General features: G+C 50.1%; 1 protein-coding gene across 1 annotated transcript; it reads right to left on the bottom strand.

The window, feature by feature from the left end:
• Positions 1–4,235: 4,235 nt before the first annotated feature.
• On the bottom strand, positions 4,236–6,658 carry LOC122375457 (the record flags this gene model as incomplete). The annotated part of the gene is made up of 1 exon (XM_043354860.1): positions 4,236–6,658. A coding segment is annotated over exon 1 (2,423 nt), but the record flags the coding sequence as incomplete, so codon positions are not given.
• Between the last annotated feature and the right edge of the window lie 11,189 nt (positions 6,659–17,847).

The raw sequence follows: 17,847 nt of genomic DNA, 5'->3' as shown, positions 1-17,847 counted from the left end.
ACGCTGGTGACCTGGTGATGTCTGAAGGTCATCTGGGGGGACGGACGTCATAAGGACCTGGTGGGTTACCGGAAAGACGACGTTGACCAGAAAAAACCAGCCATTACTCCATTAGCCATTATCGCCATTAGCCATACAAGAACCGCGGTGACAATAGACAAGAAATGGACATTAGCACCCAGCATGGTCATGAAATACATGACGGAAATACAGGTCAAATCATGACATAAAATCCCCCTGTGGATGCTCGGCGTAAGTTGAAGTGTATTGATCAATTGGTGGGTGACGATGATTACAACTTTCTCCTGTTTTGTTTCAAAAGTTGTAACCGCTACGTTTGGAACGGACGGGGTGATGCTATCATTATCTCAGATATCTTCGATCAAAATGCCAGTTTTATGGACAGTAAACGCATCAAGGAGAAAAGTGCAAGGTCGATATAATGCGTCTGACGCATACCACCAACTGCATCGCTGTTATTAGTGGCTACTTTTATAGCCGCATAGGAGTACGAACAGCCCGCCAGAAGGCACGCGTCCTGCATACCTGAAACGAAATTTCACAGACAACCACTTTGATGGTACAGGGCGTATTTTGATGTATTTTTGAACAATTTGCTCTCTTATCAAACCCATAAAGCTCCAAGAAAAGTTGGGTTTCGAGCGGCGTTATTTTTACAATATACGGTCTTGCGCGCCTAGAGACGCACTCCATTAAATGATCTTTGAATACACCGACGCCCCAGGGCGATTATCAAAGTTGAAATTCCCTCTGGAGCTGGCTGACTCACTGGCTCTATTATTTGGCTCAGGTGCATGACTGACTCACTTGGGATTTGCAAGATGCAGTAACTTTGGAAGCTGCTGATGGATTATGACATTTTAGTGAAGCCATCAGTATCATTTATGCATTACCCTTCCCGAAACGTCACAGCGTGTCCTATCTCTCTCTCTCTCTCTCTCTCTCTCTCTCTCTCTCTCTCTCTCTCTCTCTCTCTCTCTCTCTCTCTCTCTCTCTCTCTTTCTCTCTCTGTCTCTCTCTCTCCCCTCTCTCTCTCTTCCTCCCTCTCCCTCTCTCTCTCCCTCTCTCCCCCTCTCTCTCTCCCTCTCTCTCTTCCTCCGTCTCTCTCCCCTCTCTCTCTCTCTAACTCTCTAAGTCTCTCTCTCTCCCTCTCTCTCTCTCTCTCTCTCTCTCTCTTCCTCCGTCTCTCTCCCCCCTCTCTCTCTCCCTCTCTCTCTCTCTCTCTCTCTCTCTCTCTCTCTCTCTCTCTCCCTGTCATTCTTATCCGAGCTATTTGCGCCGCTGACTCCGATAAGTCTGTTCTCGTCCAATGTCCATCTATGTTTAGTGCATCCATTCTTAGCCTGCCGCCTTCCCACCACCTCCCACCCTCTCTCTAATCCTCCCGGTCAGCTCGGCGGTCACTCTGCCCTCCAGAAGCGCCACTGGTCACCCCATTAAGACAGGTCCAGTGTCGCCCGTCGCGTCGCCGTCTATTTTGGTGGTGGCTATTTCTGTACCGCTGTAAGTGAACGGCGCTCTGCCAGAGGTAACCCTGTAGAGGTCTGCACCGGCCGGCTGCAGCCGCGGCTGGCTGCAGCCCCACGGCTGTGGGCCGGGGCGGCTGCAAATATCTCCAAGAACACGGCTACGGCTGTGGCCACGGCTGTGAGATTTCAAGCTCAATCTTAAGTACTCCAATATAAAATTTTAATCCTTAATCTCACATTCTGATAAGCAGTCTAGCCTGTAAAAATCATGCAAAGGATGCCCAGCAACATTGAAAGTGGTGAAGCCTTTGAAAACCTGTAATGGTTTTACCATTTGTTGTAGGGGAGTTTGCACTCTGGTACAGGATACTAATTATAGGTACCAATTGTTCCTTCATCATCAAGAGCTTGACAGTTTCAGAAAATGCAGCATGTTGCATTGTCACATCCCTCTCAAATCAATCTCACCTGGTCATTAGGAGAGCACCTTACAGCTATTGAAGACGAGCGTTCAATAATTCTTTCAGGTAATGGAAAAAGAAATCACGCCTAGGTAAAGGCAGGTAAAGGCTTCATAAAATATTATCTAAAATAACTCTTAGATGTATTTCTGAATTTTCGGCAAGTCCAATTACATAATATAAAACTGGCGCTTTATGTTCTAACTGGTGTGTGAGTGACCGCTAACAGAAAATGCTGATCAACGAAGCCAATGGAATTAGATTATAAGTGAACATGAACCTTACTTACGGTTAATTCACATGATGGTGAAAACCCTGAACACGTAATTCACATGACGGTGAAAACCCTGAACACAATATTTCTTACGCGAGCTGTTGACTTTACTAATAAAATGACGTCTTCTTCTGCAAATGTAAAAATTTGATACTTACTCTTTATTTGAGAGCAAGTTTTTGACTGTATAGCATTATTATTTATTAATTATAATTTTTATGGCTGTTTCTAGTGACACATAACAATTTATTGCCACTTCTTTGCTATTGACGTCATTAAAAACTCAAGTAAATTTTTTTATTAAAAGAGGTAATTGTGGCTCACACGTCCTTGGGGATTTGAGCGAAGATCATTATTTGGAAAAATCAAAATAGAAGAATGTTTTTCTTTCTTGGATGCTCACTAGTGTTTTGATGCCTTGCATATCAAATTAGTTTGAGACTTGCCCAGAAGGCTGCTTCAAGTCTGGCATATCACACCCCAGAAAATATGCAAGGTAAGAAAGAAGCAAGAGTTTTGACTAGACAATCACTGTTTGACAGTCCATCAACTTGAGTTTCATTTTCCATACCTAACATTGATAATGAAAAGCATCAGGGTCTGTTGTTCTGTCCCACAACCATGCTTCAGGATTTGGCATTAGATGTCTACACTGCTAGTGCTTCTATTCTGGTTCGTTGTTTATGTTTTCTGTTGATGTAGGTACCTACCTACCCATCTTTCTTAACCCCTTGCAAGGGCTTGTGTAGGCATGCGTTGCGCATCAGGCTTCAGGCCTTCGGCCTAAAGCCAGATACACAACCACTTAACCTATGATGCTTCATGAGCTTGAGAATCTATAGCCCATTGCAATGTGCTTTTGGCTATATGTTTCAACTAAAAACAACTTATTATATACTATTTGGTTGCATTTCATTGAAAGTATCCACGGCCGGCTGACGGCTGGCTGCCCACAGTTTGCCACGGCTGTGGGCGGTTGTGGCTGTGGAGCCACGGCTGCGGGGCGGCTAGGCTGTGGAAAATTGCAGCCGTGCAGAACTCTATAACCCTGATATCAGGCGACATCTGGGAGGGGGGGGGGGTACCGCAGGGGGAGGGGTGGTGACACCCTCCTTTCCATCGGCCACGCCCACTGTCGCGACACCACGCCCACCTCTCGGCAGAACATTTGTCGAAGCCACGCCGTCGGCGTGTGGGGAGGCAACGCCTGACCAGTGCAGCTTCCGGCAACGTGCATCCTGCGCCATCAGTGGTGCAGTAGTGCAGCTTTCGGTGTCCCAGCTTCTCCGGATCGCCGGGGAAGCTGGGACACCCTTCCCCAGCAGTGCACCCTCAGTGCACCAGTGAGCACGAAGGCACTATTTTGGTGGAGTCATGAGGCTATCACGATGTTCCATTAGACATGGCGGAGTGCTGTCCGCTGCGCTGTTACGATGTGGTACTGGACAGTACGGTACGGGAGAGGTACAGCACAGACAGTGTTGCCCGCTGGTACTCTGCTGTACATACGAATGACGTTCTCATGACCTGTGCAATACGGCACGGGTTTTAAGTTGTCTATCGATACAGCTGGTTGTAGGTACGGATGAAGCTTTCCGCCAGTGCAGGACGGTACTGTGGTACTGCGGTAATGCGGTACGGCGTGGTACGATATAGTACGGATTAGAGATGTGTTATATAAAATATAAATAGAATATAAAAGACGGTCAACTTCCTCCAAAAACCGACTGTATTTCTTTTTTCCTCGAATCTGCACATCAAATTTTCCATCCGCGTGTTTTGCGCGAGATAAAGTTACTATGCGTTCCGTCAATTACATAAAATACAAATAGAGTGAGGCACCATCAAACACCACCCCCTGACCTTCAAGGGTCACTCTCACTGCGGTGCCGAACATCACCAACGTGCCATGGGGCCCCGTCCACTTCCACAATATGAAGTGACGGCACCCTGGTAACAACACCCGGCTGCGACCTATCACCACAGCGTGATCCAGGCTGTCGGACCCACACGGTGTCCCCGACAGTGTAGGTGCTGTCCCTGTCCTCCGGACCGCTGCCGCCCGCCGGATCACCACCAGTACCAGTGTCTGTCCTCACGCTGTCCCTGACCGGGTACCGGTAGATCTGTCCGGCTGGTGTCGTAGTCGAGCTCTGTCCGTCCTGAGGTGTTACATTGTAGAGATGCACGGCATCGCCGATGGTGCACCCTGTTCTTGCGGCTATGACCTTCACGGTCCGATGATTCCTCTCTACCACACCATTTCCACTTGGGCGGTAGACGGCGCGGAACCTCAGCCGAATTTTCCACTTTGCCGCGAACACTGCAAACGCCCGACTGCGAAAGGCGGTATCGTTATCCGCCAGGATCTCTTCTGGAGCTCCACGTTCATTGAAAATTCGATGCAGCTCTTCAATGACGTGCGCTGAATCTGCCCTTCGAAGCAATCTCCACAAACTGAACCTCGAAGGACCGCAGTCGACCACCGACAGGTACAGACTGCGCTGGTGGTGTGTGACGTCGATCGCCAGCCTAGTCCAGGACTCGTTCACCTCCAGCTTCCCAGGCTTCCACTTAACTGGTGCTGGGTCGATAGACCTGCATGCGTCACAGTGGGACACGACGGCACGCGCCTCTCTCCTCGTAATGTTCGGAGAAATCTCGCGCCGAGCGAAGAACAGCGTTCTCCGTACTCCAGGATGGCCTGCGCGGGTGTGCACCTCGCGAACCGCTGCTCGCCGTCCTCTTTCTTCGTCCTCGGTCCCATCTGCCCCGACGCCATCGCCGCCATCACCGCTCGTGCTGGAGCTATCTTCATCACCGCTGGTGCACTCAGCATTCACCGCAGCACCACACGTCCCAGCGGACTCTCCGTTCAGTGGACCGCGCAGCCACTCAGCGGGAACCCGGCTGAGGCAGTCCGCTTTGTTTTCCGCCGACTTCACCAGAGTCACTGTCAGATGCAGGTTGAATTCGGCCACCAATTGCTTCACTATGTCGACTCGGCGCCGTATCAGCATTTCCCCGTGGGCCTTAGTGCGGAGACGTGCTCGGCTACTTAAGGCATCATCGACCCAGCGATGGACAGTGGCCGAGTCCGTTTTCAGCTCGATGACTCGCATGCCCCAGGCGATAGCTAGATTGAGGCCTCGCAGGGCGGCATCGAGCTCTGCCATATTTATGTGAGTCGTCTCATCCTTTCGAAGCCAGCATCCGTCTTCGATGATGTTTCCCTCCAGCGTCTCCAGAGCGATTCCCGCCGCCACAGAAGAGGCGTCCGTCCACACGACAGCACTGTCTCCACTGACGTGCCAGTGACCTCGCGCTGGATCATTCTTCAACATCCGCTCAGCCACGTACATCATCTGCTCGCGCAGCTCTGGATCGTCGGTAACGTCGTCCCAGTGGTGAGTCACAGCATTGACTCGACGTTTCAGCCAGGCTGCCGCCGGCCTCAGCCAGCCGCACACTGGCATGTGCGCCACCAGACGTCCGCACCAGGAGAACACGGTGCGGCGTGTCATGACGTCAGGAGGGGCACCGACTGCGTTATCCCGAGTCCAGTGGAGATTACCGTCTCCTGCGACTCCAACCCGCAGGCCCAGCAGCCGTGCTCCGTCCAGGACTCTCTCTGGAGCCTTGCACTCCAGGCCGTATTTAGAGAAGTGCTCCACTACACGATCGGCCGTAACAATGTCCTCATCGACACACAGGTCGTCCACATAAGGAATTGTGGCGCGCTCCACATCGGCGTCTTGGCTGAGGACCGCTTGCACTACCTTTTTCATCATCAGCGGGGCCACGTTCAATCCGAACCCGACTCTCGTCAAAGCATAACGCCGTCCGCCGACAATCACGGTCTGAAATGGCCAGAGGCGCTGGTCTGTGCGAATCTGCAGGTAAGCTCGCTTCAAATCCACCACAGCGAGATTTTTACCGTGGCGGCGCCACCTCCGCAGCGTGTCTGTGCAGACGTCGGCCTCTGCTGTGTGCGCAGGCACGTGGCTGTTCAACTGACGGTAGTCCAGACAGGGTCGCACCTTGCACTTACTGCCCTGCTCCACAGCCATCAGCGGCAACAGTCCACGGGGAGGGCCATAGACGGACTGGTCGTATGGAATTAGCCATCCATTGTCTATCCAAGTCTGAAGTTCGGCTTCAAATTCCTGCCTGGCTTCTGCTGACATGGCATACTCAGGCACACTGCTGGATAGACTGGCTGGCTCTGCTCCATCTTCCCACTTCCACGACATCGTCCACGCTCGTTGGTCGGCATCAAACCGTACTGAGAAATCGGGCGTGTCCACCACCAAATCATCTTCAAGGCCTGGTGGAGTGGGCGGCGTAGTCGGCTTCCCACAGAACTTGACATCAGAGGGGGATGCAATCATCACGCCGCCCAGAGCCGAGATGGCCGGCACTCCGAGTACCATCTCAACACCCATCGGTTTGTCATCAAGAACCAGCACAGAAACATTCGCCGACTGCCCGGAACATGTTCTCAGCTGCACAGTTCCAACCCCACTGGAGAAAAACGGGTCTCCACTCATCGATGTTACCGCTGTTCTCTGAGGCCGCCACGCCTCACACACAGACTTGTAAACCAGGTTCTCTGTGCAGCCAGAATCCACCAGAGCTCGGCACCTGTGCCCGTCAACAGTCAGGTCTACGACCGGCAGAGCGCCACCCGTCACTGCGCGGGAGATGACGCCGGCGCTGACACACCATCTCCCACGCCGTTTCCCGAACGGACGGGGCACCGAGACGCCAAATGGCTGGGTTCGCCGCACACCCAGCACCGTCTTGTCACACGTCTCGCAGCTCTAGATGTCTCGGCCGCCGTTTCGTGATTGTTTCTCTGTGCCCGCGTGAGGCGCTCTCCTGCCGCCGCGGCTGCCATCGCCGGTTCATTCTTCACGGCCCGTCGGGCACTGCTCAAGGCGCTCTCGATGCTCAGGTCCTGCACTCGATAGCTGGCACCGATTGCCTCACGCACGTATAGTGGAAGACCAGAGATAAAAGAGCACAGAAGGGTTCGATCTGAAACCCCTCCAAAAAGTGTGGACAGTCGCCGGAGGTCTGCCAGGAAAACGTCCACTGCTTCACCTGGTCTGAGCTTCCGAGCCACAAACTCTTCATACGCCCCAAGGGGATCTGGCGCAAACGCAGACTGCAGTGCGTCCTTCACCGACTCGTACGACGTTCGATCTCTCGCTGGCAACTGTGCATAAACAGTGAATGCATCACCTTTCAGCTTCAGAGGCAGGATCCTCATGATATCACTGCCCTGCAGCTCGCACAGTATTTCAGTTCGGTTCAGCCACCGTACGACGTCTTCCTTGCCGGAATAATCATCGATCGCATCGATATACTCGTCATCGTTAGCTTTACGTTTCTTTGGAGCCATTTTACCACCCGTATATACAACGAAAAAGGCCGAAATAGCTTGTTATATAAAATATAAATAGAATATAAAAGACGGTCAACTTCCTCCAAAAACCGACTGTATTTCTTTTTTCCTCGAATCTGCACATCAAATTTTCCATCCGCGTGTTTTGCGCGAGATAAAGTTACTATGCGTTCCGTCAATTACATAAAATACAAATAGAGTGAGGCACCATCAAACAAGATGTCAATCGGATACCAACTTTTTGGTATACCGATACCAAACCGATACCAACTTGGTATTTGGTGATATTTCAATCCTAGTGTAATCGGTATTTTGTTGGTATCACGAGCTCTCACTAATGTATAAGAGGCTAAAAAATTGGTAAAAAGTTGGTATTTTCAGCATTATCCCAAATTGGTTTGGTTTCGGTATTTCCCCACGGTTTTGGTTGGTATTTGGTTTGGTATCGGTATTCCGATTTTCCGTAACTGACATCACTAGTACGGATATTGTACTGGTTGGAGCCGGGATGTCCAGCCGAATTTGGCGTGAGCCGCGCACTCAGCGCGCTAATGAGATGCATAATGAGTGCAGAACATGGAAAGGTTCATTCAATGAGTCGCAGTGCTGGTGGAACCTCATTCACTAGGGCACCATCTCATTCATTCATTCATTCATTCTTCCTTGCTGTAGTTGCAAGCATATAATTGGAAATAGATCTTCTTCTATATTATGTTCTGTTGTGACTTGTGATCCCTTCAAGGCAAACGAGATTTAAAATAGGCTTGGGTTTTGTGCACATTTTGATCTTTCATACATGAGACGCGGCGTTCCACGAGGCGATTCATCATTTGATCTAAAACATTTGATGAAGCTGAAGATGATGAAAACAGATACAAAACAGCTGGGCTCGCTTATTTCAGAGAAGCGTGCACTTTCAAGCATATATCTACGTGCATCAGCATGCCTTTAATAGATATGTGTATTCACTACCTCGGTATTTTTCTTTTACTATAACTCCCAATTCGTTGTCTTCTCAAGAAACCATCAACAGATACCTCACTTGTCAATTCACTTTGTCAGTTAGGCCTCCATACCAGTCTCCTCCCAGTTGTTCTCTCCTGTGCGCGTCTCAATCCTCATCTCATCTTCCTTATCCGCCCACAGTCCGTATTACTCAACGAAATACGGTAGGCAGACCCTCGTGTGCGTTCAGAAGTGGCGGACCCGCGCCGGCCGCCGCGCGGTTCAATGACCTTTCCACCATGGGTCATTGGCCAGCACTGTTGGGGCTCCGGTCGCGGAGATCGGGGCGCTGGGTCCAGAACTCCTTTCTCCCCAAAACCCGTGCCGCTGACAATGTGTTTACAAATTGGCATTGTCATTTGGCAGTTTTAGTAAAACGTTATTTGCTTTGCCCATGTGAGGTGTCTTTTAATGCACCCTTTCCTCTCACAAGCATTGTTTGAGTTCTTATTCGTTAACCTTGACTTCATCTGTTTCCATCGAATCGCCTATGTCAACCAGGTAGCTAACCGTTGTTGAGGTCGCCATGTAGTGGGAATTATGCCATGCATAATTTCTTATTTGCACTTCGTGGAGATAGTGTGGACAGGAGTGGAAAATGCATTGTCAACGCCTTAAAACTTGCACATTAGACTTCTGTCATGGCAATACATCTAAACAAAATATGTATGAATTCAAATTCGTGTCATAACGATCGCAAAATTTACCATATCATTTCTGATTATACAATGACTGACTAATTTGCGACTAGAAACATTTTCTTGTCAATTCTTGTATATTCGGCAGGCTATGGCTTGTTATTAGAATCAATCCTTTATCAACGCAGGTGTTACCTCTCAACAAACATGAGAGCTGGTTGTTCATTTGATCCTGTATTCATTTTCCATATATTTGAACAGGTGCAGTTCTCAGTTTTCTGTGTAAGCGCTGTTTTCATCAGGTCAGCCAGTTTTTTTCTGCATTAACACATAAGTCGTAGTAGCTTATGAATGGGTTAGTGTAAAATCATCTTTTCATAAGCAAGTGTTCAATGAGCGTCGAATCTCAATTGTGTCAACGGTCTGCCAAGATATATTTTCCAGTAATTCATTTTCAATAGTTTCTGTTACAAAGGAAATACCGCCGTAAGTTCAAAATTTAATTTTAAAACAGCGCCAGTTCTACCCCATGTCCAGCCCTTGTCTTTGTAGTTACTTCATTAGATGATCGTTTCATTATGGAAATGCGCTTTCGTCTATTATTTTTTTCTAACGGCCTGCGGTAGGAGTGACATTTTTTTACTTTCGTAAATTTCCTTTTTTAAGATATTGAATATTGATATTAAACTCACCTAAAGAAGACATTTGCGTGATTTAAAACCTATTCAAATATCCTTTCACTTCATCTAAAACAATATCTTCATCTAATTTGGCTCATGCATTCCACAAGTTGAAAACTTGGCTTCGTCCGCTGGAATACGCGAGTTTTGTAGTGTGTTACCCACGCTTGCTCTCATGTTTTCATGATAGTTCACGGACCTCAACAAGTACCGGCAAAGGTTCGGTCCGACTCATATTCTCGTTCCGACTCATAGTCCCTGTGTAACATTTCACTGGACAGTTGAAAAGCACAATTGTCTTCATCACGTTCTTACCTGACACCGAGCGGATACGCTCTGCATTTCTCACCATGGGCGGATCCAGAAAGGTGGAAAGGTGTATTTATAATTTGTATTTGTATTTACCTGACGCTGCAGGGGCATACCCCCGGATAAGTTTCTCCGAATTCCAAGAACTCCTCGGATTTCGATTTCTCTTGCACTGCTGTGTAGTTAAAGCAAACTTTTCCTCAGAAAAGTTGCTTAGCTTCATCTAATCATGGAAAAACAACAAATATTTATCGATTTCGGGCGCTGCGAGGGGTTGGTGCATTTGGCCCACATGCTCCCCGTTGGATCCCCCAGTGTTTCTCCCAACTGTGCAAATGGTTTCATTGCAAGAGTACCTATATGTATTGCATAAAACATGCAATAAGACGTCTCCTCGCGCCGCGCGATTTTAATAGTGCTGTGAAGTGTGGGAAAACACACACTCTTGGCGTTCAATGACCTCGCTGTCAGCGCGTTCCAAAGTCTCAACAAACAAACAAACCTCTTGTCGCCGCACTTCGGTAGAACTGGAAGAAAGGCGTAGGGTTCAAAGTGGGATGCTTGATCGTGGATCCAATCAGAATCCTCAGCTCGGGTGCCAGCCTTGTGGAACTGGATTTTCTTTGCCGGTGACCTGAGGAGAAAAAAATACAGCTGGCACAGCACGTCTTGGTATACGGTGTAGTAGATTCAAATCCAGGAGCATTCGAATTCGAAAAGTGTGTCCGAAATTTCCGAAAGTGTTTTATGTGTTCCACTATAAGTTTTACGACGATAACAATGATGTACGATTATATGCATCATCCCAGAACCAGTCAGTGACCTGTTGACCTGTCCTTCGGCAGCTGCCAGTTCGTGTCGGACTGATGGCTGGCGCTACGTCCGAGCCATTACGCCAAATATCTCTCCCCTCGGCCCCCTCATCTCTCTGCACGGCACGGAGAGACGGTCACGGTCACGGCATGCGGCTCAGATGACTTGTGTCGCCAGGAATGTGGTTTCTGAGCCGATCCGACGGTTTCCCTGGACATTGCGGACAGAGGCTCCATTCAGAGAGCTCTGCCTGCGGTCGGCAAGCTGCACGCCACAACTAATGGTAATGACCCCGTGAGAAAATTCCGCCAGATCAGGGTGACATTATTGGGAAAAACGCCGGGATTACCCAATGGTGAAAAAGCGGAACATTGGTGTTAATGGCACATAGAGACATATCATCTGTTGGATCTTGTACGAACGATCAGGAAGTGGGTGCATTTAATCCTTTGGTTTGAAAAATGAACTGACAGTGGTCAAGAAACAACACGGACATATCTTATCTAAAGTGAAATCGAGCTCGTATTCTGAATGACTGTCGACGTTTGTCGGCCATCTTCCGTCAGTCCCTGTCTCCATGTTTCGGGAGGAATTCATCCAACCATGTCACTCCTGCATGGAGCCGAGCATAGGCGAAAACAATCCAGCCATGAAATCGCAATTTACAATCGCCGCAAGCCAAATCATTTTTAAGCGAATGAAACTAATTGTTTTGTTTTAAAGAAATACATATGAGGGAGAATGGATGATAAATGGATCAAAATTCGGCATCAGAACTAGCTTCCATTCGAGGCTCCACATCTTCAACCGCTGACTAAGCTTAAATGCATCAGTTTTCTAAAATCACATGGATTTTGTACGCGCTTTCCATCGGACGAATCCAGATTTCGCTCTCAGGCGCTGGTTCCTTGTTTGTATTGGATGTGTCTCGTAGTTCGCAACTGCAAAGCGATCGATGTTTTTGGAAGTTCCTCTCTGCTTGACGAACAACGAGCATCACTGCGTAGTGCTCACTCAGCAGTCTAAGCTCGTCGCTACCTCAACGCCTGATCCTTTTTTCCCCTCTGTATTTCAGCCACGCCATCAGATGTGTCGGGAGCGTTTGTTTTGATCGTGCATCCTTTCTCCCGGGAGGCTAACACAATCACACCCTCCTTGAGCACTGTGCAGCGCCCCAAACGGTGACTAAACAAATCTCCTCGTGCGCCCACTGATCTGCTCTGCTATCAGCCCAGCCAGCGCCATTATGCGGACTGGACAGTGGACAGCGCTCTCGAGCAGCCAGACCTCTGCTGCACCCGCACTCTCTCAAGCACGCTGCTCTGACCTGCGAAGGACACCACCAGAGAACAATGGCCCCTATCGGCCGGGGTCGTCACGCGTCCGGAGCAATGTCCGAGCGGCGCAGTGACAAATGTGCACGTGCGCGATCCTGCGTGCCCTCACGCACTGCGCAAAGCCACGCAGCAGCATCGAACACTGCACCATGCAAGTGCACCATGCAGCACGGCGCATAACTTCGATGGCTGATTGGGCGAAGAAGTCCGGAGATTTTGCAAATGCATGCATTCCCCCATGATAAGGCTCTGGAAGACATGTCCTGAATTTTATCGTTTTTATGTTTACTTGATGTTTTTTCGCACCTTTCTTCGGTAATTAAAATAATCAATATGCCAAGGAAAGGTAGTGCTTGAAAACACGACATTTAAAAATATTTCCTGTGCTGCAATTGGATAAGCTGTTACATAAACCTCTGTACACCTCAGTGTCTATGACAAGCAGTGTATGTACAAAGGTCTATGATTATCAATATTTAACAAATAAAAATAAATAAAGGTTTGGTTCAATTCTCTTTCAATTCCTACCACTCAATAATACTTTTCGGGAACCGCGAAGATACCAATAGTGCATCAAGGCACAGACGAAACACAGACGCATAAAAGGCACAACCACGGAAACATTCCTTGGCAGATCCAAAGGGAAATATTTCAGGTTAATATCCATCCAGAAACTTCTAAACTCATTAAAACTTGCCGTTTTTCATGAATAAAAATATACCTATTTAGGTATGTACCTACACGGTTAAAAGTTTTTTTTTATTAGCAAACATTTACTCTGAATTTCATTAAGTATAAACATGTGGTTGTTGAAACTCGAATGTTTATTTTTGTAAGTTGACGATTATTTTGTGGAATATTATGCCCTTTGCCGCTTTTACCTATTATCATGTTTCCTGATCAGCCAATGTCGACTGTTGTATAAGCACCTTTAGGTTCTCACCATTATAAGAAATTGCAAATTTTCTGCTGAAAGCAAAGCAATGGTTCCGTTTGGACGTGGCCAACCTTGGACGCCCAAGTTATGCGCCTAACGATTTGCGAGTGCGCTGGCCCACCCCAGCGAGCTGACGAACTGCCCCTCTCTCGGCAGGCCTCCGCGGTCGCCCGCTCGCCTCAGTCCCAGAGAGGTACAGGCAGCGCCATCTCAGGGGAAAACGCTGAACTACTATCTGCGGACCATTAGAGTAGCCGATTTTAGGGATTTACGCAACCAGTAGCCCGATGGTGACGATGGGGTAAACATTAGCCTTCCTCATCGTATCATTAGGGCACACTGAATTGTGATTTTATCAGAAGATGTTCAGGGGTCTATATTGAGCGCATCCTACAGCAATATTTTAATTTCTAGCCGCCTTCTTCCAGACACGAACGACAAGAACCTAACGTGATGAACCGTAATTATAAGGCAGAGGGGCACGGCTGAAGCGTTGCTGCTTGCTCCTCACATCAATCAAAATATAATAATTCAGGAGCTGAAGCAGTTTGTAATAGGGTGCTCACTGCTCAGTAGGGTCTGACTATTGACTAATGAGACCCAAGATCTCTGGTCAGTGGTCACCCACCCCTCCCCTCCACGACCTCCTTTGACCGAGCTCCACGTCTTATAACAACTGCCGGTCAGATTGCCGTTGTCACCACTCACCACTCTGTGTGGTATCCGGGACTTTCCGTAACCGCAGTGACTACGTCTCCGCGACCCCGTGGGTGCCCCTTACCAACCCAACATGGTCGGCCGAGAGTATTGCATCGCGCTGCGTCAGCACAGCGTCACTCATAACACCGTCTCCCGTGAGTCGGCTGAGCAGTGAGTCAGATCGGTGACTCGGGCTGACGAAGCGATCGGTGAGTCGGGGCTGAGTCGACATCATTCCGGTACGAGCACTTGCAGAGTGGGACACTGGTCACCGGCACGGAGCTGGGGTGAGGTGACGGGGGGGGGGGGGGGGCAGCATGAGTTGAAGCTCTAACGCCCAGTGTGTGTGCTTCAAGCAATTGGTCAGTCGTCAGATCTGGGCATGTCACTGGGTCAATATTCGTTACCGTCGGTTTTACTCTCCGGCTTTCCGGTATCAATATTTTTTCCTGAAACGACCTGAGTCGATGTTAAGTATGCTTAATTCCGTACAGATACCTACCTATTACTTACCACCACGATACAATTATTATTATCACATGTTAGCTATACCACAGTCATCACATACATGCAGGGTTACTTTTACAGGAAAAGTCGAGAGGGGGAATAAAGTTCGGGGCAAGGGCGGATCCAGGGGCATCTGAAAGGGGGGGCCCAATGCCATTAGGTTTTTGTTAGGATGGCGCCTGCAGAACCTTACCTACCCCCAAATCCTACTCTCTCCCCGGATTCTGGCCACTTTATATTGTTAGGTTGCAAAAAATAGCTAAAAAATATACGTAGGTACCTACCTTGGCGGTAAGGGGCGGGGGAGGTCCCAACTTGACTGCGCCCTTGCAAATGTCAATCAGTAGTATCAACCTATTACCCTGGCCAAACATCAAGTAGCGCCTTTCTAAATAGAGGGAGGTTAACACGTGACTATTTTTGCTAGGCCAACACCGATTGAATTGAAGGACCCTGGTTCGAAGGAAACCCCTTGGTTCGGAGAGGTCATTCATGACCCCCGTCCCCTGCCGGTTTCTACGCCGACGCCTGTAGCGGTGGGCGGAGTCTCGAGGGGGCGGAGCTGGGGCCGTGCTGGTCTGGCCGGATGAAGAGGCCGAGGAGCTGCGGGCCCCGGCCGGACAGCTATGCTCCAGTTACCGCGCAGAGATGGTAGCGCTGGTGACCGGCCTGGAGACCCTAACCCAAAAAGACAGAGACCAGGACCTGCCCATCGTGGTCTGCACGGATAGCCTCTCAGCGGTGGCGACCCTGCGCAACGGCCCGGCCGCCCAGACCTCCCCGCTGGAAGTAGCGGCTTGGAGAGCCATGTCCGCCCTCTCGGATGATGGCCGGACGATCCACGTCCAGTGGGTCCCCTCGCACTGTGGTGTGGAGGGTAATGAGCGAGCCGACAGGGTGGCCCGAGAGGCCGCGGATCTACCACAAGACAGCGTGCCTGCAGACATCAGGACAATCACCCGAGCGGTGGCTAGGGCCGCCCGCGACGACACGGTCCGGGCCTGGCCCCCCGGCTGGTTCCGGTCGCTGGTGGGGGGCCGATTCCCCCCACCGGTGGCGGGGCTGGACCGGGAGAGAGCGGTGGACGTCCACCAGCTGCGAGCCGGGCACTGGTCTACACAGGATCGGTGCCGTTCACTCTGTGGGATGTGAGGGCTGCCGAGACGAGGGCTGTGTGGCGGCCCGCTGCCCCCTGTTATTATAATAATAATAAGGAGCCTGACACGCCGACACACGTGCTGCTGAGATGTCCGGCACTGATGCGACTGAGACATGCAACCCTGGGTCACATCCATCCCAGGCTGGAGGAGGTCCGGGAGACCTCAGTGGTGGCGGCCCTGGCGGCCGCCGCCAGACGCTTCCAGAGCCGCCTGGCTATGCTCCCATGAGGAGCAGAGGGAGAAACAACAACAACAACAACGCCTGTAGAGATATGTCAGTGATTGCGAAGAGACGGAAGAGACAAGACAAGAGACGGTCCCACCGACCATCCGATCGGTATCGGGTCAAATCTGGAGTTCCCGCTGCACTGAACGTAAAATGGTTGGATGGAACCTCAAATTGAAAATTATCTAAGCGCCAGCAACGTTGATTGATGACTAGAGTCTGATTAACGATGATTATACAATCTGAGTAGCGAATTGATTGAAAATGGGCTCAAAAATAAATTTGAAAGGGGGAAATTCCCCCTTCCCTCCCTAGCCGTTCACGCAGAATTTGAAAGGGGGAGCGGAATTTTCGAAGGGGGGAAATTCCCCCTTTCCCCCCCTTTAAAAGTAACCCTGCATACATGATCATAATGCTTCAGTCTCACTCTCGTGTTAGGACAGAGTGTGACTGTTGACGGTGATCTCTACTCCTACCTCGAGACAACTCGCCGATCCACGTGACTTCGTCTTGAGTCACGCTCGAGTGAATCGCATGCACCCAGCTCAAATGAATGGCTCGCAAATGCAAATACAACCCAGCGAGCACCCGTGGCCACCCCGACGAGCCCCCAGTTCCATCTCAATCGGCGACCACTCCTTGAAAATACCGTCATCCTCGCCGGCACCACCTCACCGGTTCACATCAGCATTCAACGTCAATCCCATCGCATATTCACCAGTGGCATTCCACCTATTTCGTTTAGCATCGACGGCATGACGCACTGGTCAGTGGCCGAGCGGACCGGTCCAAAACGGGCAGCGCGCGCCACACGGGAGCCGCACCGGGCGATCTTTGACCAGCCGCGCCCCTCTCACTGGCATTCCGAGGTGGCTCCATTGGCCCCTCTGCCGGCCCCTCGGATACCGTGGGGCCGATGGTCACTGAGGACAGGGTAGGTTCTGTAAGGCCTCTGCGCACTTTTGCTGGGACGAATCACATGCCGCCAGGTCAGCAGAGTTATGTTGTTGGTGTTTGGGGTGTGGTGGGACCACACAAGGGTTCGGGGTCACGAAGGTCGCTATAAGGGAGATGTTAATTTGACCGGTAAGGAGAGGCGGAAGGTTCTGTTAGGACGGGGGAGAGGAGGGCACGAAAGGGATATTGCCTTGCTAAATGGGCTGTCAGTTGAACAGCAACGAGCCTGAGCCCTGACATGATGCAGAACGGAAAGGCATGTCGTGTCGGAGAGGACATAGAACTTGGGACTTGGTAGATTTGGCCATGAACTACCGCTTAGATGGTTTAAAGTGAGTTGCAGCCATCACTGGATGGCTGGGAGTGACCATGCATCACATGACGACCTTGAGAGATTTCTTTTCGTCACTGACAATTGAAAACCCATGCAGAACTTCCCTGTGGGCACGGAAAGGCATTAGCAGCAGTTCATTCAGTGGTGATACGTTAAATCGGAGGCCAGCATATAGTGACAGAGCGCTTTACGCCCTCTGCCCAGTTACCCCGAGATAAAATACACCGCGGAGCGGTAGCGGCTGTCAATATTGACCTCCGCAATGATCAGTATTGGTCCCTATAAGTCTCAGAAGCAGACCTGGAAGCAGCTATCAGGAGCTACCGGTGCCAACAGCTCTCAGAGCTTCTTCAGCTTTCAGTAGCAGCACCATATAGTGGCTCAGTACCTATAGCTCCAGCGGTTCCAGCGGCTCTGGATAGCTCTGACTAGCTCTAACAGCTTACAGCAGCTCCCAGAAGCTCTAGCAGTAGCAACTGCCAGTAACGGCCTCAGGAGCTGTCAGTAGCGGCTGCGCCCATCCATTCACCAATGCCTCTGTCGTGCGCCTGCACCACACGCCCCGCTGACTCACGACCTGTGCCGAGTGCAGAGCGTTTGACCGGCCCAC

Source organism: Amphibalanus amphitrite, unplaced genomic scaffold, assembly GCF_019059575.1.
Source record: "Amphibalanus amphitrite isolate SeventyFive unplaced genomic scaffold, NRLGWU_Aamphi_draft 001844F_arrow, whole genome shotgun sequence".
Taxonomy (NCBI): domain Eukaryota; kingdom Metazoa; phylum Arthropoda; class Thecostraca; order Balanomorpha; family Balanidae; genus Amphibalanus; species Amphibalanus amphitrite.
This window is presented reverse-complemented; position numbering and strand designations above follow the sequence as displayed.